Source organism: Oryctolagus cuniculus, chromosome 4, assembly GCF_051225735.1.
Source record: "Oryctolagus cuniculus isolate XC-2025 breed Fujian yellow rabbit chromosome 4, ASM5122573v1, whole genome shotgun sequence".
In the NCBI taxonomy this organism is placed as follows: Eukaryota; Metazoa; Chordata; class Mammalia; order Lagomorpha; family Leporidae; genus Oryctolagus; species Oryctolagus cuniculus.
The window spans coordinates 31,160,988-31,186,345 of NC_142870.1; the positions used below are offsets into that span (position 1 = coordinate 31,160,988).

Genomic DNA, 25,358 nt, shown 5'->3' on the forward strand with positions numbered 1-25,358 from the left:
CTGATATCAGCTAAAAGGATGACATTTAGTAAAGATAATGCAGGCTCTAGCAAATGAAAGTAATAAGTATCAAAATCCCTGCAAATTCATTTTTTATACTAAGCAAAAGTAGTTCTGCCTTGTACCTACTCCTCTCTCCTTTTTCCTTCCTTAAGTTTTCTTCTTCCTATTCTTCCAAGAAGCAGACCTCCCAGAACCATACAAAGCATTTTCCAAGAAAAGTCCTAGAGTTAGCAGATGTACATTTCAATTTCATTTATAGTGTCAAGGGCATTTGCAAAACTTGAAACATAAAAAAAAATTTACATTAATATACTTTAAATGATAAAATGATAAATTAACACATTTTCAAAAATTTTAAACAAAAATGAAGGAATGATTTCTAGTATTTAGTTCAAAAAATTTAGTTCATCAAAATATAATAGAATCCTAGTCATCGGAAATTTTGATAGTGGTTTTATATTAAAGGTCCCACTGTAATTAGCAGGTTACTGTTGGAATTGAGTTAATTCAGTAAGTAGAAAATAATGTGCTGTAAAATTATGATGTAACCTACTCTTCAGGAGGAGTCTCTTCAAATATTATAAGGAGTTATCATAAAACTCACATTTAGAGCTGTGTATGCTCACTAAATAAATGACAATAGCATCTGAATGGTTTTATAGCATCTCAGAATGTTATATTCACTGGTAATACAGTATGAAACCAACATGCTCAATTTACTGCTATAAAAAGACATATTTGAAAAACTATAATACAGTAAGATACTAATGACAATTTTTGCAAAGGAAAGTCTTCTGTCATGCATAAAGTATTTTACAACATTATCTTTACCTTGCTAATAACATTCTAACCTAGAGTATCTAGTTTTATTGTTAAACACATTTCATGGAATAATGAAAACTATCTGAAACTCCCAAATATTCCAATGTCATCAGATTATAGATGGAGGGAAGTGTAGGGATAGAAAAAATATTGCTTAATTTTATACTTCTTTTACAAATCAAATGGTTAATTTAGTTTAAGAGTATGATTCTTCATAATTCTATAACACTAAGATAGAAGCTTAAAACCATCTTTAAAATTAGAACTTAGGAAATGATACCCTAAGGGATTAGCTGATTTGCCCGTGTTCATGGATCACATTCATGGCAGAGCTGTCACTGGGGTCTGTCTCCTGACTCCCAGACAGTATGCTCTCTACTACACTTCAGGAATGCGTTCAGAGAGCCAAAAGAAAAGTTCTTACCGACTGCAAAACTGTTTCAGGACTTTTATCTTCATGCTCATGTGATGCCTTGGTAATTACTCGAATAGTTTCTTCTTTCAAGTGCTTTGAGAAATCACTTCTTGATGGCTGCTCTAGATATTCTGGTTCTCCTGCTTGTGCTTCATGAGAAAAGAGTCAATTGTACATCTAATATAAATCACAGAGTCTATACTAAGATAAATCTGTTATTTATTTCTACTTCTGAAGTTACACAATAACCAATTTTAGTCTTTCTATTTAATGTATATCATTCAACAGATGCACATCCCCCACCCCAGAATTTAGAAAACACCAATAAATAAATATAGAATGAAGTATACTCAAATAATTACTAAAAAAAGCACTCAATATAGTTTATGGCAAGGAATTCATAGTAAATTTTCCTCCCATGAGAAGTACCAAAATCTCATTTTAGAAAAACACCAGCAGTTTTACAGTACAGTAGTTGTTCTCCTCTGGCTACATCATCTTTTTTCACACCTACCTGACAAACCCTAACCCTGCATGAACCTAACATATCTTTGCTGAACCAGCCTCCAGTGGCTGAGTTTCGGCAAAAGAAAAGCAAGCACAGGTTGGCAAAGTAGAACCAGTATTAATTCATAACTTTAAATTCCAGCCATATGAACAGCATTCAAAAATGTATCACCAATTCCTACTTCTCATTTGAGCTCCAGACCCATGCATCCAACAATTTCCTAAGGAGACCCACTGGGTATTTCCCAGACAACCCTGACCAGGAAGGCTTTGCTTCAGTGGACCTCTGCCTTTCTCTATGCCCTCTTTGCCCAAAAATGGCCACACATAGCCTTTTTGCTCATACTTGTAACACACTGAAGGAGATGTGACCTTCCAATCTTCAGATCTTCCCACATATTTTTCCTTCTATCTGAATGCTCATCTATTCTTTCACTCTCTGCGTGTAGTAACTTCTAATCATCTTATTGTTTAAACAGTGTGGCTGATCATCCCATTTCTGGAGGAGGGGCCCCTGCCTTGGTACTATTGAGATTTTGGTCCTGTGAATCCAGCATGTCCTCATTAAATGACAGTAGTACTGCCACCTCACCTCTTGGTGCAGCAACCAAAAATGTCTCAAGTCTTAAATGCTGTGGGGCAAAATCAACTCCAGGATGAGAATCACTGTGCTAGAGCAAATTATACTTTCCTTCCCTTACAGCACTTCCCATACTTATGACTTCATTACTGCTATATTTGTTCAAAGATTGTAACTCCTGTTAGACTGTGAGATGCTCAACATCAAAGTTGCTATCTACCATTTGTATTGGTAGTTCTTTAACAGCTACCATGAGAGGTACACAGTAACTTAATGGTACAAATGAGCTAGTAACTAAATTAATTAATGGATATGAGGAATAAGCATGACCACTGAAACACTGTTCTATGTTACTGGGACCAACTGAGTCCTTGCTCAACCACCTGTTGACAAACAACTATCATCTTCTCCAGCATTTTATTTTAAACATCTTCAAAGTAAGTTATTATTAAAAAAGAAATCACATAATATCATAGTACATGGAAGGGCATTTATTTACACAGCAAATTTTAATTAAGCATCTACAGGCCAAGAGCTATGCTAAGCAGTGGGACTCCAGGTGCAACAAAAACCACCAGTTTCTGTCTCCATCAAGCTTATGGCCAACCATGGAAAAGTCAGTAACCAAATAATCACAAATATAAATGTGACAATAATAAGACAATACATTCCAGGGATGAATGGTGATTGGGTGGGAAGGGCAAATTAGATTGTGGGTTACAGGACAAAGTGAGCTCTAACCCAAACAACAAATGAGTTGTGTAGCCAGACGGAAGAATAAAGAGCCCATGAACAGCTGTGTGGCTGGGCAACAGGACAAGAATAGAAATATGGCAAGAGATGATGCAGGTAAGGCAAATCCACTAATACTGAGTCATTTAGATGTTTTAAGCAAAGGAAGTAAAGTTTTAAAAACAATGGCAATATGGAAAGTTTTAAAACCTTTATTCTGACCACATTGTGGAGAATAACATAACTAGAAGTAGTCAGTGTAAATAACAGAAGGTATTAGAACAAGATGGGAAGGAAAAAACAATGCTTTGGGATAAAATACAGCAAGGAGGTAGAGAGAATTTGCTAGATTCAAGGCATCTTTTAGACACAAAGGACTGGAGACTACGTGCAGATGACTTCCAAGTATTGTCATGAGTTAACAGGACAAAAGAGGTAAAATGAATGTAGATATGACAAGGAAAGAGCTTTGGACTGTGACATCGTTCAGTGTCCCTGCATGAAGGATAAAGCAAAGAAAAGCTTAAACCACTTCCAGTTTAGCAGTGCCATCTGCTTCTGGACAGTTTCACGACAGCTGGCTTAAACCAGCTGTTGCAGGACCTAACGGTTTTCTCTTCTGTTTGCCATACTTTGTCTCTTCTCACAATAATAAACAACATCAACAGCTGATAGTATGATCCAAACCTAATGCAATGAACAGCCAAGAAATCCATCTAATCTAACATTAGTCCAACCCACAGATACTTGGAGTTTATGCAAAATACCACCTTAGGAGCAAGAGTAATTTTAGCTGATCAACACAGGGAAATACACTTCAGCATATTAGGGCCGGGTTTCCACCCACATACAGGTTTGAATCCAAAAATCATATAAGTAGTAACAAATAATTTTGTTTAAATGTCAGATAGAACTATTTCTCTAGAGTTACTGTATACACATAAACTCACAGTAGGTTGGGTTGGCTCTGTGGTGTTAGAAGTTTAACCCTCTAGCCGGCGCCGTGGCTCAATAGGCTAATCCTCCACCTTGCGGCGCCGGCACACCGGGTTCTAGTCCCGGTTGGGGCGCCGGATTCTGTCCCGGTTGCCCCTCTTCCAGGCCAGCTCTCTGCTATGGCCAGGGAGTGCAGTGGAGGATGGCCCAGGTGCTTGGGCCCTGCACCCCATGGGAGACCAGGAAAAGCACCTGGCTCCTGGCTCCTGCCATCGGATCAGCACGGTGCGCCGGCTGCAGCGGCGGCCATTGGAGGGTGAACCAACGGCAAAGGAAGACCTTTCTCTCTCTGTCTCTCTCTCTCACTGTCCACTCTGCCTGTCAAAAAAAAAAAAAAAAAAAAAAAAAGTAAAAAGAAGTTTAACCCTCTGCCTGTGGTGTGGACATCCCAAAGGGGAGTGGGTTTGAGTCTTGAATGCTCCACTTCCAATCAAGCTCCCTGGTACTGTGCTTGGGAAAGCACCAAAAGATGGTCCAAGTCCATGGGCCCCTGTACCCATGTGGGAGACCCAGAAGAGGCCGCTGGGATCTAGCTTTGGAATGTCCCAGCTCCGGCCATTGTGACCATTTGCGGAGTGAACCAGCGGATGGAAGACCTCTCTCGCTGTCTCTTCCTCTCTCTGTATGTAACTCTGCCTCTCAAATAAATAGATTAACTTTTTAAAAAGTCACAGTAGGTAAACCTACAAAGATTCAACACACCTGGGAGATTAGAACAAGAAATTCAAACTGCATTCCCAACATGTTTATTGACCCTATGTCACTTTAAGTACTGTGCTATGTTTTAATTTATATAATTTACTCATTAAGGATCTCAATAAAATCAGGTAACTATGTACTCTATTGTAATATAATGTGCTAAATGCAATAACAAAGTTATGTACAAGGTTCTATAAAACCACTTTAGACTTAATACAAACACTTGGGATAATGTTGTATGTTAGTGAAGATTTTCTAGAAGAAACATGAACTGAGCAGAATCTTGAAGGATTTGTAGAGATTATCTTCAAGATGAGAAAGGAGAAGGCTCCAGGCAGAATTAAGAGCACATGCAAAAGCACTGTAAGGACAGATAAAAAAAATAGAATCCTTTATATTGGTAAGCAAGTGAAAATATAAGTACAACATAAAGAAGAATGTTATAAATTTAGTAGTGAAATTAGACCAGGATTGGAAGGAAACGGATAATAGCTGCTGTGGGGTGGTGAGCTGAGAAGAGTTCATAAAGACTCAGAAATATGAGGAAGATCTTTACCATACTGGTAACAGGAATATTTCTGCTACACAAGAGGGAATGAGGATTAATCTGGTTTAGGTGAATGAAGGAAATAGCCTTCTTTCCCCTCCCTCCCTTCCTCCCTCCCTCCTCCCTCTCCCTGGCAATTCTGATGCCTACATCTTTGGTAATGCGGTATGGCCTAGAAGTATCAATGGGACTGGAGGATTAATGCATATGCATTTCTTGGTCAAGACGACAAATACTAATTTGATCAAAAATTGGATATTAATCTTCTTATGTCACAGAATTATTGAAAAGATTTTTCAAGGAGGTAAAGAAAAAATCACTCTACTGGATTTTATGAGCAACATTTGCTTGTATTACTTCTATTCATCACTCATTATCCTCGTACACAACAGAGACTTAAATACACATTCTTTCTGAGGTCCTGGAAGTATAATACCAAATGAAACAAATTACTTTGAAACTATTTAGAGATGTAGGAAAAAGATGATTTGGGCATCAAAATAAAAATTTCTATACTAATGATGGTAGATAAATCATTCTAATAAAACATCAGCCTTACTCAATTGTGATATGCTAAATTCCCCTATAGCAGAGAATCGATTACTTAATTCAGTAATAGGTAGCAAACTTTTAATAGTAATCTTGTTTTCCAAATTTATAGACTTGGAATTCTATTGCTGTTAAGTCTCACAAAGTACATGTTTCCATCAGTTCTATAGAAGACACAATGTTCCCTTTTGAAAGACTATTTCCCCAGCTTTCAAAAAACCCAGCCTGGAAGAGAATTATCTTAACTCTCATATGTGAATTGACCACATCCACCTCTCTCTTAGTTAGCATGCCTCAGAAATATACCTGTACTCTCTTCATGTTTGCTTTACATAATAAAAAGATATATGAATATATATGACCAAAACCCAGTGGCAAACATTTTTAAAGTTATAAAACAGCATTTAAAGTATGGAGTGGGAAGTACTGTTCATGGGGGAAAAAAAGAAAAGGAAAGGAATGCAAGGCATGCAGTCTGTCCTTTTTACAGAGAATAATATGACACATGCAAAAAGTAAAAAAAAAGATGACAGACATAAAAAAACAGGACAAGGCTAATCTTTACCAGATAGGTGTACTGGTGGTGAGTATGAACTAGTTTGACTTAGTACAACAAAACAGTTAACTCTGTGAATTTGGAGAGTCTTATGATAAAAAACAAGATAAAGAGAGGAAGCTGCACAGAATTTATAACTTTGTTATACAAAATATAAGTATGCCAAGAATAGGAGCTTAATCAATAAACAAAGGATTCATTGTGAATGCTTAAGTACTACTTACTATCACTTACAGCAATGATGCAGTCCCTTCCATTCAGGGTAACAAGACAAGAACAATTCCATGAAAATGAAGTATGAAAACACTATGGGGAAAACAACATAGTGCCTCCATCTTGTGACAAGTTTTGGGGAGTGGTTTGGGACATATATCACAGAAGACAAAGGATGAAGTCATCCGGGGGTGGAATTGATTTAAAAATGCAAAGAACTATAATATAGTTACTACATGTGATTTGAGTCTAAATATCTCTTGATATCCACTGAAACTGTATTGTTGTGCACCCATAGCTGGACCCTGGATGTATGCATGGAAAAAAGCTAACTTTGAATAGTGGTAGAATTCACCAGTCACTGTGATAGTAGATTGTATGTTGTGTAAGTAGTGATATGTTAGCATCTTTGCTTGTATAATATCATTATTGTGGTCTTTTAAAAATTCTGATTTATTTATTTCAAGATCAAAATCAATGACTTTACATTCAATTTACATGAAAACCAAGTTACAAATCTGGACAGATCTGTGCATGCCATATTGTGGTACTGTGAATTTTCTATTAAAGGAATAATTCCGTCTTATAAAAATGATAATGCTAAAACCCACAAAAGTAATCCTGCATGGAAATCTGTTTATAAGAGGTGAAATTAAACAATCAAAATTCTGAATGGTTTCCTTAAATAAAAACAAAACACACACACCTTCTAAAAAGAAAAAAAATCAAAATGATCAGGTTTTTTTGTTGTTGTTAAAGACAAATGAGTTGGAGGAAAACATCTGGGTTTAATTTTTAGCTTCTTGTTTATTGAACTACTACAGGGAAACAACATTTTCTCTTTTACAGCAGGAAATATGCTGCTGTAAAATATATTCACAACTTAAATGATAAAATTATTCTTTCAAAAAATCAAGACATTCAATTTTTCATTTTGATAGAATATATTTCCCTCATTTTTATCCAGTGCTAATTTTAAAAACCATATTGCACTCATCAGCTAGTAGTTTATATGATAATGACATTTTCATATTTATTTTTGAGTATTTAGCACTCAAAAATATCTTACAGTTCTATAGATTTTCACTTGGAATATATCAAATACTTAATTTTGGCTAAAATCAAATAAATACTCTAAGTTAAAAGTGCTATTTTAGTATTATATAAAAACAGAAGGGTATATTAGCAGTATTATTTTGCTCCAATTTGAAGTTACTAGGTCAAGTTCTAATAGTGCCTTTGTTTTTGTTGCCTGATATCGTCACAGCTTTTTCTGTTTCTTGCCAAGAAGAGTCGATTACACTCAAGAGTAGGCAGGATAGGTAGAGCCAGCAGAATCATCTCATTTATCCAAAGATAAAAAAGTTGAGCATCATTAATCAGAAAATCCAAAATCTTTTTTAAAATTTTTTTTTTTTTTTTTTTTTTTTTTTACAGGCAGAGTTAGTAAGAGAGAGAGACAGAGAGAAAGGTCTTCCTTTTTCCGTTGGTTCACCCCCCAGAGTGGCTGCTATGGCCGGCACCGTGTTACACCGATCCGAAGCCAGGAGCCAGGTGCTTCCTCCTGGTCTCCCATGCGGGTGCAGGGCCCAAGCACTTGGGCCATCCTCCACTGCCTTTCTAGGCCACAGCAGAGAGCTGGACTGGAAGAGGAACAATCGGGACAGAATCCAGCGCCCCAACCGGGACTAGAACTCTGGGTGCCAGTGCCGCAGGTGGAGGATTAGCCTAGTGAGCCGCACGGCGCTGGCCAGAAAATCCAAAATCTAAAAAGCTCCAAAATTTGAAACAGTTACTGAGTGCCGATATGATGCTCAAAAAGTTTTCAAAATTTGAAATATCTGGCATTTCTCATTTTTGGATTTCAGATATTCAATCAGTAAAAGTTATGCCAATATTCCAGAATCTGAAAAACTACAAACAACTCCTAGTCCCAAGTACCTAGCACAAGGGTTGCTCAATATGTATATGCAGACAATGGTATCTGCCAAAGGGGAAAACAAAACTGTTAGCTGGGAATATCTCATTACTGATGATTTTGACTAACCTGTTCACACTTCCAGATGGCTAAAGATTTTTTTCCAGCAAGTATATCCAATTTTTATTACAAAATAATAATAAATATAATGATGTTGATAATTAAATACAGCTTAATAAAAATGGACAAACCTGTTGTCACAGAAGGCTCAGACTCCCTCAATTTCTGCGATGCTAAAAGTTTTTCCTGCAAAGCTTTCTGGGCAAGTTGTGCATCCCATTCTTCCAGTTCTTTTTCAAATCGCAGATTGTCTTCCTCAACAAAATCTCGCAAATCTGGTGGTAATGTTTCTATTCCAACAAGAGCCTGCCCAGTTTCTTTATTAAACTCCTCTGCAAATCATATTTCAAAAACTAGTATAAAATTAAGAATTAAAGGAAAAATGCAAAGTTCAAAATAAAATACATTTGAAATGGGATTTAAACTATGAATTGTATAGCAAATCAGTATTATTCAAAATTTTTCTAAAACATAAATGTTCAGAAAAACACAATATATACATATATATATCTGATAGTCCATTACAGGTAATGTTCTCAGATTTTTTTTAAGCTGAGTAAAAATGATATTAGACAAACTATTTTTTTGCTATTCTACATTGATAAAATAACATTTCCGTAATTGTAAGAAAAAAGTACATTTGATTACTCAGGAAATTAATCTTTTCATAACATAAGAAACAGTGACAACCTTATAAAGTGTGAAACAGAACTAAAATTGTTTTTCATCTGCAGCAGTTAAGTATAGCCATAAAAATATACAATTATGAAAACAAATCAACATAGCCAGATTTTTAAAAACATTACAAAAATACTATTTAAAGGATCTCCTAAACCTCTACTATACACACAATATCAACTTTACCTTTTCTATTATTAATGGATTGTCTAGCTGGTTTTGAGAATAGATACATACAAAAAGAAAGTTCATTTTATCAGTTTCAACAAACCTTTTATTAAGAGCTTCCCATATGCATATTAGAATAGAAGAAATAAAACAATTAAAATATAGTAAGACATGGAAGCTACCTGTGAGAAAATCAGAGTGAAATACACATCAAAGTCCACATGGAGTTCCAACAAGAAATGCCCAATACATGTATGCTACAAGAGTATAAGGAGAGACACTTTTCTGGAAGGTCAAGAAAAACTCTGTAGGGGAGATGACATCTAAACCAAATCTTATCAAATGAGCAGAACTGGGCAAAAAAGAATGCTACTTATTTAAAAGCCATATACCGCCCAAAATATTTCACATTCTTACCTTGTATTAAAAATTGTGCCTTATCATTTATGTACATCAAACAGTATGCGCTGGCATTTCTATAGCCACCAAAAGAGTCCCTCACTAACTCTTCCCATGATGACTTTGTCACAGCAATATCATTATACTTCATCCACCTGTTTTCACGATGATCAAAAATGTAAGCCCAGTAGTGCCCAGCATTAGCTTGGCCTTCGTGAACCAAAACAGCATGTAAGCGATAAGGAACCTAAATGTGGGGAAAAAAGAAAAGAAAGAAGAGAAGTTGATCTGTAATTACATTTCTATTATATAATAGTCCATAAAATCCACAAACTACATATTTGAAGGCAACCACATAATATATTTTTTAAAACAGAAGAAAACTAGATTAAAATTTTTTGAAGAATTAAACCAAAAAATTAAGCAAGAGAAGTTAAATGAGCTAAAGATATATAAAGTAGACAGGTATATATATAAGATGCTTTTTGAAAATCAAAATGTTATTTGTTGTATATATATTTATTGAACTCTTTCTTCTGAATAAAGAACTTATGGTAAACAGTTCATATACAATACATGATTTATCCAAATATTTATAATCATAAATTGACAGCTTATTAAATGAATTAGATAATGTATACCAGAAGTTAAAATGTAATGGAGACTTAGAGTTCCTCCCAAAATCTTGTTTCCTTAAACAATCATATTTCTTTTCTACTATAAAAGTTTAATAGTAAATAAGAACTTTTGGAGAAGCTTGATAAACTTGCGGCACAGTAGGTAAAGCCGCCATCCTATATGGGCACTGGTTCATGTTCCAGCTGCTGACTTCCAATCCAGCTCTCTGCTTATGGCCAAGAAAAAGCAGCAGAAAATGACCCAAGTGGTTGGACCCTGCTACCCATGTGAGAAACCAGGATGGAGCTTTGCCTAATCCTGAAGTGCACCTTTAGATGGAAGATCTCTCTCCTTGTCTCTTCCTCTCTGCCTACAACTTTCTCAAATAAATAAATCTTTAGAAACAATTTAAGAAATAAAAAGGAAAATGAAGTATGAGAATACAACTAAGTGAGGGAAATGTGTTCTAATCTTGTTAGAAAACTTTCTTCTTCATTCAGTTTTACTCTTAAATTATTAGTTATCCTTTTTCCTAACATGTTTATGTCATTTTACAACATAATTACCAAAATTTCATAGCAAAACATAATAAAGAATTAGGTCAAGATAAATACTATAATGATAAATTAAGATACATATGCATTCTCTCTCTGTCTCTCTCTCTCTCACTGTCCACTCTGCCTGTCAAAAATTAAAAATAAAAAAAAATACATATGCAAATACTGTTGACAATGATACTAGCTCAAAATCTCACTTACTTGGATCATAGACTTGTCAGAGTACATTAGTTCAATCGTTCGATGGATTCTGGATATGCTTTCCTGCAAATCTAAGGATATAAATCAGATATAAGCTAGTGATTACCATCAGTTGCATTTCTACTGAGACTTACAAACTAGGGACTAAATTTCTTCTTATAAGCATGGTAGAGGTACAAGAAAACTTTCCCCTAAAATTCTTTTAATAGCATCACATTTGGGAGTCCAATGTTGCAGCATAATCGCTTAAGCCACCATCTGCAACACTAGCATCCCATATAGGCACTAGTTTGGGTCCTGGCTGCTCCACTACTGATCTGGCTCCTTACTAATGCACCTGTGAAATCAGCAGAAGATGGCTCAAGTCCTTGGTTCCCTGCACCCACGTGGGAATCCAGGAAGAAGCTCCTGGCTATTGGCTTCAGCCTGGCCCAGCTCCAGTTGTTGCAACTATTTGGGGAGTGAAGCAGCGAATGGAAGATCTCACTCTATGTATCTCTAGCTCTCTCTCTCTCTCTCTGAAATTCTCTTTCAAATAAATAAAGTAAATCTTTAAAAAAAGATAACATTATATTTGGACACATTTGGAACCTGAATAAACTGAGATACAGTTCTCCTTAATAAAAGGCATACTGTGAATACATAATTAAATAACAAAATAGGAGCAGGGTTTGTGTGCATCAGGTTACCAGTGGGGAGATCTGCATCCCACATCAGAGATCGAGTTCTAGATCAAGCCTAGGCTCAAGGCTCACCTTCACTTCTCATACAGATTCCTGCTAATGTACCTGAGAGGCAATAGATGATGGCCTAAATAACTGGGTAAGTCATCCACATGGGCGATCCATTAAGAGCCACTGGCTCCAGCTTTAGACTGATTCAGGCCCAGCTATTGTAGGTATCTGGGGAACGACCCAGTGGATAGGAGAGCTCTGTCTTTTTCTCTCTGCTATTCTCCCTTTCAAATTAATACATAAAACATTAAAAAGTTAATAAAAATGTTATTCATCTAGAAAATATTCAGAGTCAATAAAATTGAACTTTTTCCCAAATCTACGTAAGCAGATCTCAGTAAGACTTAAAACTAAATCCCATTACATATTGATATAAAACAGGAAAACTTAAGGAGAAAATAACTTCACCACCTATCTTATGACTATGAGTATACATATATGAATGTAATATTATATAAAATAAAATTTTGGTATTTCCATTACCTATTGCTTCTATTTCTAATAAAAATTAATCTTATAAAATTATTCAGAGATTAGAATGTTCACAGCTATAATGTGCATAATAATTTTTAAAAGGGGGAGCTTATCTAAATATCTGTCAGTAGAGAAATGGATTATAATATAACCACACCATAGTGTGAGGCCATGGAACAGAATTTGGAAGAAACCATGAAAGACTATGAGAAAATATTACTAGCTTTAGAATGTGGAAAGACTTGTCTAGTGACTAGGAGTGGGTATTTTAGCCTAATGGTTTCAATCCCAGAATCCCACACTAGATTGCCTGGATTCAATTCCCAGCTCTACTTCCACACTACAGCTCCTGCTAATGCTGATCCTGAACAACAGCAGGGATGGTTCAGGTGATTGGGTTTCTGCAACCCAAATGAGAAAATTAATTTGCCTTTTCAGCTGTCAGCTTTGGCCCTGACCATTGCAGGCATTTGAGGAGTCTATTAGCAGATTTGAGTTCTCTCCCAGTCAGTCTCTCTCTCTCCCAAACTCTCTCCCTCTGTCTCAGCACCATAAAGGAAAAGATAAGACCCTCACACATAAAACTTATAAAATCTAAATTACCATAACTAAAGACAACATACATAAAGAAAATAAAGTGAAAAACTGACTGCATATACTATTGGACAAAGACTAATATCTATAATGCATTAAACTTTCTACTAAGCAGTAAGAAAAACACAATACAAAAAATTACCATGTTACAAATTAGAGATTTACATGACAATAAAAATAAACAACTACAATTTCACTCATCATTAAGGAAAGACAAATCAAGACACTGAAATATATTTTTACCATCAGACTACCAAAAATTAAAAAGCACCAGAGATAGGGTATTAGCTGGCAGCCTTTCTTATACACAGTTCACAGGACTGTAAACTGACTCAATGTTTTGAGGGGAAAATTTTTTAAAGATTTATTTATTGGGGCCGGCGCTGTGGCAAAGTGGGTAAAACAACCACCTGTAGTGCCGGCATCCCATATGGACGCTGGGTTGAGTCCCAGCTGCTCCTCTTCCAATCTAGCTCTCTGCTATGGCCTGGGAAAACAGTGGAAGATGGCCCAAGTCCTTGGGTCTCTACACCCCTGTCAGAGACCCAGAAGCAGCTCCTGGCTCCTGGCTTTGGATCGGCTCAGCTCCAGCCGTTATGGTCATTTGGGGAGTGAACCAGCAGATCAAAGATCTCTCTCTCTGCCTCTGCCTCTTTGGAACTCTGCCTTTCAAATAAAATAAATCTTTAAAAGCTAGTGTCACAGGAGGCAGCTTAACTGCTGCAACACAAAGGCCACCTTGAAAGAAAATTTTAAAACAGTTAATTCAAATTTAAGTTAAATAGATGAGAAATGGCACTTTTAAGAATATATCCTGAGGCCAGTGTTGTGGTGCAGTGGGTTCAGATTCATACTGAGATGTGGAAAATTCCATATGAGTGCCAAGAGTCCTGAATGCTTCACTTTGGATCCAGCACCCTCCTAATGAACCTGGGAAAGCAGCAGATGATGGCCCAAGTGCTTGGGTCCCTGTCAAACACTTGGAGATCAGACAGGGTTCTAGAACCCTGACTTCAGTCTGGTCCAGCCCCAGCCATTGCAGTCATCTTGGGAGTGAACAAGCAGATGGAAGACCTCTCTCACACTCTGTCTCCCTTCAGTTCTGTAATTCTGCCTTTCAATTAAATAATAATATTATATATAGATAGGTATGAAAACCTAGAGGATATAAGCATGTATGCAGAAGGCCAGGGAATGTTGATATGAAAATTAAATAAATTCTATCACACAAATATATTGGAGTACTACACAATAATTAAAAATAATGCTAACAGCTACTATCAACAAGGAGGAAAGTAAGGAAATAAATTTCCTAAGGAAAACCTTTCCTGACCTATAGTATTATATATGCAAAGCTTATCTATGACTGCCCCTCAAGCTTCTCAAACTTAAAAGGGACCAAAGTGAACTCATCATATTCCCACCTCCTCCCCAGAGGTGGGGTGGGGGAGGTCCATCACTTTGCTCAGGTGCATTGATCTCTATTTCGTTACCAACACCATTATGAACTAAGGAGATACTCCTGACTCCATCCTCTCTCATATCCATAGTCAACTGATCAATATCAGTAGTTTCTGAAGAGCAATGCAACTATTTCGGTTTTAAAAGCTTCCTAGCTTCCATCCTCTGAATTTAACCCCATAAAAATAATTGGCCATGCCTAGCAGAAAATTACCCCAACAGTTAGCAGTGTTTGCTAAACATTCTATGCTTAATTAATATTTGTTAATAAGTTCAAATACAAAAAAAAAATCTCAGGGGTCAGCATTGTGACATAGTAGCAACATCCTGGAACACTGGCATCCCATAAAGGCACTGGTTTTGAAACCCAGTGGAAAACTTCCAATCCAGCTCCCTGATGATGTGCTTGGGAAAGCAGTGGGGGATGGCCAAGTGCTTGGGTTCCTGCCTCCTAATGAAAGACCCATAGGAGGCTTCTGGCTCCTGGCTTCAGCCTGGCCCAGCCCTGTCTACTGTGGCCATTCAGGGAATGAACCAGAGGATGGAATATCCATCTCTCTTTCTCTGTCTATCCCTCTCTCTCTCTGTGACTCTGGCTTTCAAATACATTTAAAAATAAATAAATAATTCCTCATATATAGAAAATATTAAGGAAAATCTTTACAAGTAATAATGCTTGTTATTAATCATAATTCCCTATTTACTCACTTTTTACTTTGCTCTTTATTAATATAAAGTTGGTCACATAAAATTCAACAACCAGTATTGTCAATAAATTCCAATCTTGTAGTTCCCACATTTTTTTTCACAAACCAACAGAACTGTCATAACATAAGGGGATTATAACAAAGCATTTTGATAAATAAAAAAATTAATTCACAAAATCTATGATGAAGTATTAACATCATTTCATTTAAAACAAACATACATCTTTACAATAGGAAAGTGGGAAACATGTAAATTCAATATAAAGGAAATTTCTTCAAAGAAAGAACAGATTGGGAACTTAATACACATATACTCTATAGAGCATTGTCCTTATCTTTCTCATTTTGTTTTTTGCCAGTTAAAATTCTGTAACAGATTAACACTGTGTCCATAGGTCACAATTTGAAAGATTTGTTATAGCAGATTTAAAAATTAAAAATTTCCTTTCTAGTTCTTAAGACTAAAGAAAATTTCTCTTAACACGCTTCTTTGTTAAGCAAACATCAGGTGAAGGACAAAACAGATACATACAAACTTTGGTTCTGTATGACATTTTACCAACACAGAATCTGCAAATACCAGTTTGATATAAATTTAGAGCTCTAAACCAGAAAATCAGACCATCTGCTAAGTCATTAATCAGTTACCTAATCCAGGGAAAATCTTTTGGTTCCTATGAACCTGATATTAAGAATATAAAAGTGAGGAGTCACACTACTTCATCTTACATAAAACCTTTTCTCGGAAAAAAAAAAATGACTCTAATATTTAAATATGAAATCCAGAAGTGATTTTCTGTCTCAGTTTTAACATTATACACATCTGAGGTGACAGTAGCTATGCTACCACGACCAGAAGGTTCTTACCTCTGGTGTCATTTTCTATTTCTGTCCTCCAACGATGTAAACAGCTTTCTAGTACAGAAAGTTCTTCTTCTGTTATGTGCCTTGGAGCTGGATGCATGGGCAAATCTGGAGGTATCCGAGACTGGGTGAATGGTTTGTGTATCACTGATCTTGACGAAATGGCAGCAACTGATGCAGGTGATGTGCTTGGCAGTTCTGAAGAAGGGGCTCCCTGTGGCTCTGCTGTGCTATATTTTAAAAAGCATAAAATATTTGCTATCAAACTTTCAAACTGAAAATCTTGACAAAGATAATGCCAAACACACAGACATTAAATTAGCTCTAATTTGAAAAGGAAAACATTTTTAAAAATAAATAAATGGGGCCGGCGCCGCGGCTCAATAGGCTAATCCTCCGCCTAGCGGCGCCGGCACACCGGGTTCTAGTCCCGGTCGGGGCGCCGGATTCTGTCCCGGTTGCCCCTCTTCCAGGCCAGCCCTCTGCTGTGGCCAGGGAGTGCAGTGGAGGATGGCCCAGGTGCTTGGGCCCTGCACCCCATGGGAGACCAGGAAAAGCACCTGGCTCCTGGCTCCTGCCATTGGATCAGCGCGGTGCGCCGGCCGCAGCGCGCCGGCCGCGGCGGCCATTGGAGGGTGAACCAACGGCAAAGGAAGACCTTTCTCTCTGTCTCTCTCTCTCACTGTCCACTCTGCCTGTCAAAAAATAATAAAAAAAAAAAAAAAATAAATAAATAAATAAATAAATAAATGGAGTGATCTAATATCCTAATAAGATTCTTACAATATAAGGACTAAATTATTAAAAGGATGAAATTGTGGCTTTACAGTAAAAATAATTAATTTTTTTAAAAAATTGACAGCAAAAAAATCTACTGTGTGCTAAAATTATAAAGACCTCCAGACCTCCCCTTGCTAATACTTGCCAGCTCATATTAAAGAAACAGCAGCTCAATTCACAATAGCTAAGATATGGAATCAACTCAGATGCCCATCAACCAATGACTAAGAAAATGTTGTATACACACATGATGGAATATTACTCAAAAATAAGAATGAAAGAAATCCTGTCTTTTGCTACAAAACAGACGCAACTGGAAGCCATTATACTTAGTGAAATAAGGCAGTCCCAAAAAGACAAATACCATATGTTTTCCCTGATCTGTGGTGCACTTACAGAGTACAAAAAAATGTAATGTATATGAGCAAGACTGACATTCTGAGGCTTGTTTACAGCCCTTGTCTCTACTGTGATGGGACAGTGATTTTTTATTTTGAATTCTTCAATTAGTATAGGGTTAATCTTATGAGTATAAATTAAACTGAAAGTATATCATTGTAAAAATTATAAGAAAGAATAAAGAAGGAAGGAGGCAGGAGGGTGAGAAGTATCACTATGCTCCTAAATCTGTTTATATGAAATTTGTTCACCTTAAAAAATAAATTTAAAAATACAAAAAAATTATTTGAAAGGCAAAATTAAACAGACAGGGAGAGTCACACACAAAGAGTAAGATCTTCCATCTACTGGTTCACTCTCCAAATGGCTACAACAGCTATACCTGCGCCAACACAAAATCAGAAGCATGGATCCCAATTCAGGTCTCCCATGTGGGTGGCAAGGACCCAAGTATTTGGATCATCTTCTGTGGCTTTCCTAAAGGCATTAGCAGAGAGCTGGATCAAAGTGGAGCAGCCAGGACATGAAATGATGCTTATATGCGAGGCAGGCATCCCAGGCTCCAACTTTACCTACTGTGCCACAACATCAGCTTCACAAATTCCGATTTAATAGTATTATTTTCATGGATAAAGAAAGACTGAAACTGGGACAAGGGGTTTGGTGTAGCAGGATAACCACATCCATACTAGAATGCCTGGGTTCAAGTCCTGGGTTCACTTTTGATTCTAGGTTCTTATTTATTTATTTATTTTTTGGACAGGCAGAGTGGACAGTGAGAGAGAGAGACAAAGAGAAAGGTCTTCCTTTTCTGTTTGTTCACCCCCCTCCAATGGCCACTGCGGCCGGCACGCTGTGGCCGGCACACCACGCTGATCCGAAACCAGGAGCCAGGTGCTTCTCCTGGTCTCCTGTGCGGGTGCAGGGCCCAAGCACTTGGGCCATCCTCCACCGCACTCCCTGGCCACAGCAGAGAGCTGGCCTGGAAGAGGAGCAACCGAGACAGAATCCAGCGCCCCCACCAGGACTAGAACCCAGGGTGCCAGCACCATAGGCGGAGGATTAGCCAAGTGAGCCACGGCGCCGGCCATTCTAGGTTCTTATTAATAGGCATCCTGTGGGGCAGCCGGTAATGGTTCAATTTGATGGATACCTGCCACCCAGATGAAAGAAACAGATTGTGTTCCAGGTTCTCAGGCTCCAGCTTTTGCAGGATTTGGAGGATGAATCAATGAAATGTATCATTTCAGCTCCCTCCCTGCTTTTCAAATAATTTTCTAAAAAAAGTTGAAACTTACCTTACTATATACCAAAACAACTTGAAGTACAATTTTAAATTGAAAAAAATGATGAAAATGTAAATCTGTAATCACAAAATATACTTACATAATGAAATAAGAAAACCATCCAAAAGATGTACAATAAGTGAACCAAGACTTCGTTACAATAAACCACAGGATGTAATTACCTTTGAAGGCCTCATTATGTTATTACGCAATATAGGTAAGACAGATTTCTCTTTCATCAAGAAAACCTTTTACCTTGGTAATGTCTGTGCTGGTACAGAACCACTGGGTGGGGAAGTAGCATCAATATCATCAACTGGAGAGGTGCAAACAGGCTTACTTGAAGCAAATTCCAAAGCATACTGTAGAACATCTACCAACGGGAATCGCTTGGGACCTGAACCATAGCTTAAATATCTGTGAATTATAACAATATGAAGGCTTTTACTTATACATACAGTACATTTGGGTTTGCAAAAAATAATTCTTGTAAAATATGGTACACCACTTAAATAAATCATCCTCAAAAAGGAAATGCATTTGTTTTCAAACATCCAAGATATAATTAAATATCCTTCAAAAAAAGAAAAGGGATTAATATTGAATGTATTTATATATTCTAATAATTTCTAAATGCTGCTGTAAAATATGACTCAACAGGAAGATGAAAACTGACAGTCCTAATGCCTTCCTAAGACTGTTTTTATTTTTAGATCTGCCATTTGATCTCATGAACAAGGTAATGAGTTTCATTCTCTTCCTTTTAGCTCTGATCATTTTTTAATATGATGCTACTTTTCACGATTAAAAAGTGTTGAAATAAGATACATTACTTTGTATGAAAAATCTTAGGGTTTTAATTTGCAATCTAAAATTGAGAGAATACAAATTTGATCAGATGTTACAAACTGGAATCCCTCAGGCCACGTTTCTGCCAACAGACTTTGTCTTACCTGCATGACACTTAATAGTTTAGATTCTGAATTCTTTTAGAAGTAACCAGAAGCTACAGACAACAGTGAGACCATAGCTATGTATAAATGCTGTATGTCACTCCCTCTACACACAAATGTGCTCTCTTGACAACCCTGTACCAATCACTCTATACCTATGCCAATTCCCTCCTTTTAGTAAGCTTTTGTGAAGCAGAGAGGTATCTGAATTTGTATTCTCTGCAAAAGGAGAAAAATTCAGCTACCATTCATTTTAGTGGAAACCTCAAAAGTAACATTTAGTCATATGCTAAAAGAAAAGTCCCATACTAGATTCATTTAATTTTATTTCTATTTTCAACACCATATATTACCTGTTGACAATGATATATGTGATTTTAAATACTAAGTCTTCTAAATCTAATTATAGATTATTATAATTATCATAGTTCTCAGATAAAAAACTCAGAAATAAACTATTTAGCCAAAATCTTTTAAAAAGACAAGATCTATTTCTAGACTTGTAAGTCATTCAAGGTAAATTTAAAATTAAAAACCTAAACAGTCACCAATCCCATGACTTCCCATAGTTATCTCATAATTTCATAAAAGTTAAAATACCTTTCTAATCTTTGCTGTAATACTGTAAGATAATCTTTAAGTCTCTTGATCTCGTCTCTCTTAATTCTTGTTATTTCTCTGTTTCTGTGCATGTATCTATTAGGAGAAAAACAATAAATATTAACATTTCCAAGGACCTTATAATTAGGGACAATATTAAAACTAGCTACCACTAAAAAAGACTAATCCAGTTGAAATTTTGTAAGATATCAGATAATATAAACTAGCATTTTTATAAGATTTATTTATTTATCTTAAAGGTAGAATTATGAGAGGGAAAGCCAGAGAGAAAGAGATCTTCCAAGCGCTAGTTCACTCCCCAGTTGGCCATAGCAGCCTCGGTTGCACTGACCCAGGCCAGAGCCAGGAGCCAGAAGCTTCTCCTAGGCACCTGGGCCAACCTCCACTGCCTTTCCCAGGCCACTAGCAGGCAGCTAGACTGGAAGTGGAGCAGCCACGAGTTGAACCAGTGCCATATGGCCGACAGCTTTACACACTCTGCCACAACACCAGCCCCAAAAGAGCGTTTATTTTAAAATTCAATCAGAATTTTCGGATTACAAAAATATTTTATTTCCATATAATATTATGCCAGTAATTATATTTTTCTAACACAAAAATAAACTATCTCTTTGACAAATAGTATTAGTTTAATACTTAGTAAAGATTAATAATAAAAAAGCAAAATTAAGCAGAATTATCCTCTAACTATAAAAATTCTTCACTTGCCTACTAATTTCAAAACCAAGTCATATAGTGTATCAAACCATACCTGTCCAGATATAAAACTTGGGGAAACTCTAATTTGTTGTGAATTTTTTCTGGTCTTCCCAAGGCCTGGTTAAATTCAAATCTTGACAATTCAAATGTTAACACAGGTGGTAGTTCAGTAAACCAATGCTAAAAGAAAATAGAATAAGAAAATAGTCTTAATACCACCTTTCTGTTTCCTCCATTTCAGTTTTATGCAGAGGATGCTGACCTGACAATATTTAAAAACTTTCATTTCTTTATTTTCATTTTATTTGAAAGGCAGATTTTAGAGATATAGAGAGGGAAAGAGAGCACCTATTCACCAGTTCTTCCTGAAGCCAGTTGCCAAAATTCCCTCTCAGTTTCCCATATAGGTAGCAGGGACACCGTGAGTATTTGAACTATCACCTGTTGCCCACCAAAGTGCATGTAAGCAAGAAGCCGCATTCCAATATGGGCGTAGGCATCCAAAACAGTAACTTTAACTGCTGCATCCAACACTTGCCCCTCAGGATACATTTTTACTTGCATCATCACAAGCTGACAATCCAAACACTGGGCACATAATTTGGACAGATGTCAACTGCTGGGGCAGGTGCTTAGCCTAGTGATTAATATGTAAGCACTGTGTCCCAGCTTTGACGCCTGACCCCAGCATCCTACCAATGCAGACCCCCAGGAGGCAGCAGGTGATGGTTCCGGTAAGGAAAGATGGAGTGAGTTCCTAACTCCTGACTTTAGCCTGGCCCAGCCCAGGATGTTATAGGTATTTGGAGAGTGACCCAGCAGACTGGAGATAACCTGTATTTCTTTCTCTTTGGCTCTCTGCCTTTCAAATAGATAAGACAAATAAAAAAAAATAATAGGTGTGTGTGTCATCTATTCTTTTTAAATTCATATTAAGAATTAAAATAATACCCTATATGGCAAAAAGAAAAGTTTTTTTCACACATATACAGTAAATTTTGAAGTAAAAACAGATCATAAAACTTAACCATTGGTTTGACAAAGATATTAAAACAAAGTTTTACAAAACTATAGTTGCAGCAATACTGCAACATTTCTTTTTTGTTTGTTTTTCAAATTTTCACTCCCACATACAAGGGTAAACATGCGGTAGTTGCCTTTCTGAGTCTGGCTTATTTCACTCAACATGATGTCTTCTAGTAGTGTCCATTTTGCTGCAAAAATTTCATTCTTTTTATACCTATTTGCTATTTATTTAACCATTCATCTGATGATGGACACCTTGGTTGATTCCAGATTTTGGCCATTGTGAACAGTGCTGCTCTAAACATGGTAGTGCAGGTCTTTCTTTGATGCCATGTGTTCAAGTAAAAAGAAAAAGTTTTGATGGCTTAGAAAAATACTGATCTTCATTTCACAATATTCAACTCAAGTATACTCCAAAAATTCTTACCTTTCTATTTTATTACAACACTTAAAAATGTCATCACTAAAATTAAATAGGTATTTTCATTCATTGGATTCTAAAATGGTCATGGGAAATGAAATGACTCAAATAGTGATCTACTTTAAGACAGCACAATCATAAAATGTTATGTAATAAGTTTGTTATGAATGTGTTTACTCCACCTGCAATGCTAAGATTTTCATACACAAGACTAGAAGGATTTCATTTTCTTATTCTAAAGCTGTTGTGGACTAGATGAGAAAACCAAGCAACCACTAATTTTTAAAAATATAAATGGTACATTTAACAGCTCTACAACATTAATATTGTGATTATAGCAGTATACATTTAAAATTAAAGAAACACAAGAAATTTTATTAAAAAAAACTTTGTCACTCAACAGAAAAACTGTATTTACATCTCTGTAATTTTATTGGAATGCTATGCTTGTGAGAAAGAGGTCATGAAAAGTCAAACTAACACTTTTCCTCATTACCTCTAAACACATTAATTTTATTGTATTGTATAATGAACCAATAGAAGGAACATATTTCTGCACTTGCTGAATAAAGAGCTTACATAATCAGTATTGGCAGCATTAGTGTTCCTGATTTTATCTACAAAATTAAGAGATTTAAAGTGTTGAATATATCTGATTTTTGCATAAAGATTATACAAATATGGAAAAAACACGCAGACTAAAAGTGAAAGGATGGAAAAAGATAGTACATACTAACTGAGAGCAAAAAAGGAGATAGTATAGCCATCTTAATATCAGACAAAATAGACTTCAACACAAAAACTGTTAGAAGAGACAGAGAAGGGCAGTATGTAATGATTAAGGGATCAATTCAACAGGAAAATGTAATTATAATAAATGTACATGCACCCAAATACAGGGCACCTGTCTATTTAAAAGAAATGTTAATGGATCTAAAGGGAGCCATATACTCCAATACAATAGTAATGAGGGAATTCAATATCCCCTTTTCATCAATGCACAGAACAATCAACAAAGAAACCAAATGGACATAATGATAGCTACAGAACTTTCAACCCACATGCAGAATACACATCCTTCTCATCAGTGCATGGAACTTTCTCTAGGGTAGACCAAATGCTAGTCCACAAAGTAAGTCTTGGCAAATTAAAAAAAAAAAAAAAATCAAAATCACAACATGCATCTTCTCTGACCACAATGGAATGAAGCTGGAAACCAAAAACTCAAGAATATCTAGAACATATGCAAATACATGAACAACATGCTCCTGAATGAGCAGTAGGTCTCAGAAAAAAAAATCAAAAACTTTTTAGAAACAAATGAAGATTACAACATAGCAAAACTTTTGGTATACAGCAAAAGCATAGTTAAGTGGGAAATTTATAGTAACTGTTTGGATAAATTCCCAGAAACTGAAAAGGCACCAAATAAATGAGCAATCAATTTATGTCAAGGACCTAAAAACCAACAACAAACAAAACCCCAAATCAGTAGAAGGAAAGAAATAATTAAAATTAGTGAAAAAGTAAACAAAATTTAAACCAAAAAAATATATAAAGGATCAATGAAATGAAGAGCTTTTTTTTTGAAAAAATAAACAAAATTGAAACACCACTGACCCAACTAACCAAAGGAGGTGGGGGGAGGGAGAAGACTCAAATCAATAAAGTCAGAGATGAAAAAAGAAATATAAAAATAGATACCACAGAAATAAACAGAATCATCACATATTATTACAAAGAGCTATATGCCAACAAATCAGGAAACCTAGAAGAAACAGATGACTCCTGGACAAATACAACCTACCAATTTTGAGTCCTGAAGACATAGAAAACCTAAACAGACCACAACCAAACAGAGATTGAATCAGTAATAAAGACCTTCCCAACAAAGAATAGTCGAGAAACAGATGGCTTCACTACTGAATTCTACTAGACATTTAAAGAACCACCAATTTCAATTATTTACAAGCTATTCAAAACAATTCAAAGGGAGGGAAGCCTCTCAACCCCCTTATATGAAGCCAGCATCACCTAAATTTTTAAACCAGAAAAAGATACAACAGAGAAAGAGAACTATAGACCAATATCTCTGAAGAACATAGATGCAAAGATTCTTAACAAAATACGAGGTAATAGAATACAATCACACATCAGAAAGATTATTCCCCCAGACCAAGTAGGATTTATCCCTGGGATGCAGGGATCTTTCAGTATTAGCAAATCAATAAATGTGATACATCACATTAGCAAACTAAAGAACAAACACCTTATGATGATCTCAATAGATGCAGAGAAAGCAGCTGATAAAATATAACATCCTTTCACGATGAAAATCTTAAGCAAATTGGGTACAGAAGTAACATTCCTCAAAACAATCAAGGCAATCTATGACAAACCTACAGCCAGCATCCTATTGAATGGGGAACACTTGGAAGCATTCCCCCTAAAATCCAGAACCAGACAAGGATGCCCACTCTCATTACTGCTATTCAATATAGTCCTGGAGGTTTTAGCCAGGGCCATCAGGCAAGAAAAAGAAATCAAAGAGATACAAACTGGAACGGAACAACTCAACTACCCCTATTTGCAGAACACATGATTCTTTATATAGGGAAACCAAAAGACTCCATTCAAAGACTGCTGGAATTCATAAAAGAGGTTGGTAAAGAGGAAGGATATGAAATTAACACACAAAAAGCAACAGACTTGTTAAACAAGACAATGCCATGGCTAAGAAAGAACTTATAAGATCAACCCCTTTCATAATAACTTAAAAAAATACCTTGGAATAAATTTAAACATTATCTCTACAAATAAAATTATAAAACATTAAAGAAAAAAGAAATTATATATAAAAATTGTATATAAAAATGGAAAAATCTTCCATGTTCATGGATTAGAAGAATCAATATTATCAAAAAGGTCATACTACTGAAAGATTCAATAGGATCCCAATCAAAATAACAAGGACATTTTTCTCCTATCTAGGAAAAATGATGCTAAAATTCACATGGATTCAATGAAATCCCTATCAAAATTCAAGGAATTTCTTCTCAGA

At 36.0% G+C, this 25,358-nt stretch overlaps 1 protein-coding gene across 15 annotated transcripts in view; it reads right to left on the bottom strand.

Annotated features, from left to right (window-relative positions):
* Nucleotides 1–25,358, bottom strand: part of USP25 (ubiquitin specific peptidase 25) — a 160,232-nt gene that overhangs the window by 35,869 nt on the left and 99,005 nt on the right. For 14 of the 15 annotated variants that reach the window (XM_008267137.5, XM_017347192.4, XM_089330637.1 and 11 more), the window contains 8 exons: nucleotides 20,903–21,030; nucleotides 20,131–20,226; nucleotides 18,833–18,994; nucleotides 16,116–16,342; nucleotides 11,279–11,349; nucleotides 9,921–10,149; nucleotides 8,789–8,989; nucleotides 1,250–1,389 (listed from right to left, as the gene is read on the bottom strand). In XM_008267137.5, coding sequence (XP_008265359.1) covers nucleotides 1,250–1,389; nucleotides 8,789–8,989; nucleotides 9,921–10,149; nucleotides 11,279–11,349; nucleotides 16,116–16,342; nucleotides 18,833–18,994; nucleotides 20,131–20,226; nucleotides 20,903–21,030 — 1,254 coding nt within the window. The remainder of the gene's footprint in view (nucleotides 1–1,249; nucleotides 1,390–8,788; nucleotides 8,990–9,920; nucleotides 10,150–11,278; nucleotides 11,350–16,115; nucleotides 16,343–18,832; nucleotides 18,995–20,130; nucleotides 20,227–20,902; nucleotides 21,031–25,358) is intronic. The other variant, XR_016232343.1, reaches the window with a different exon arrangement.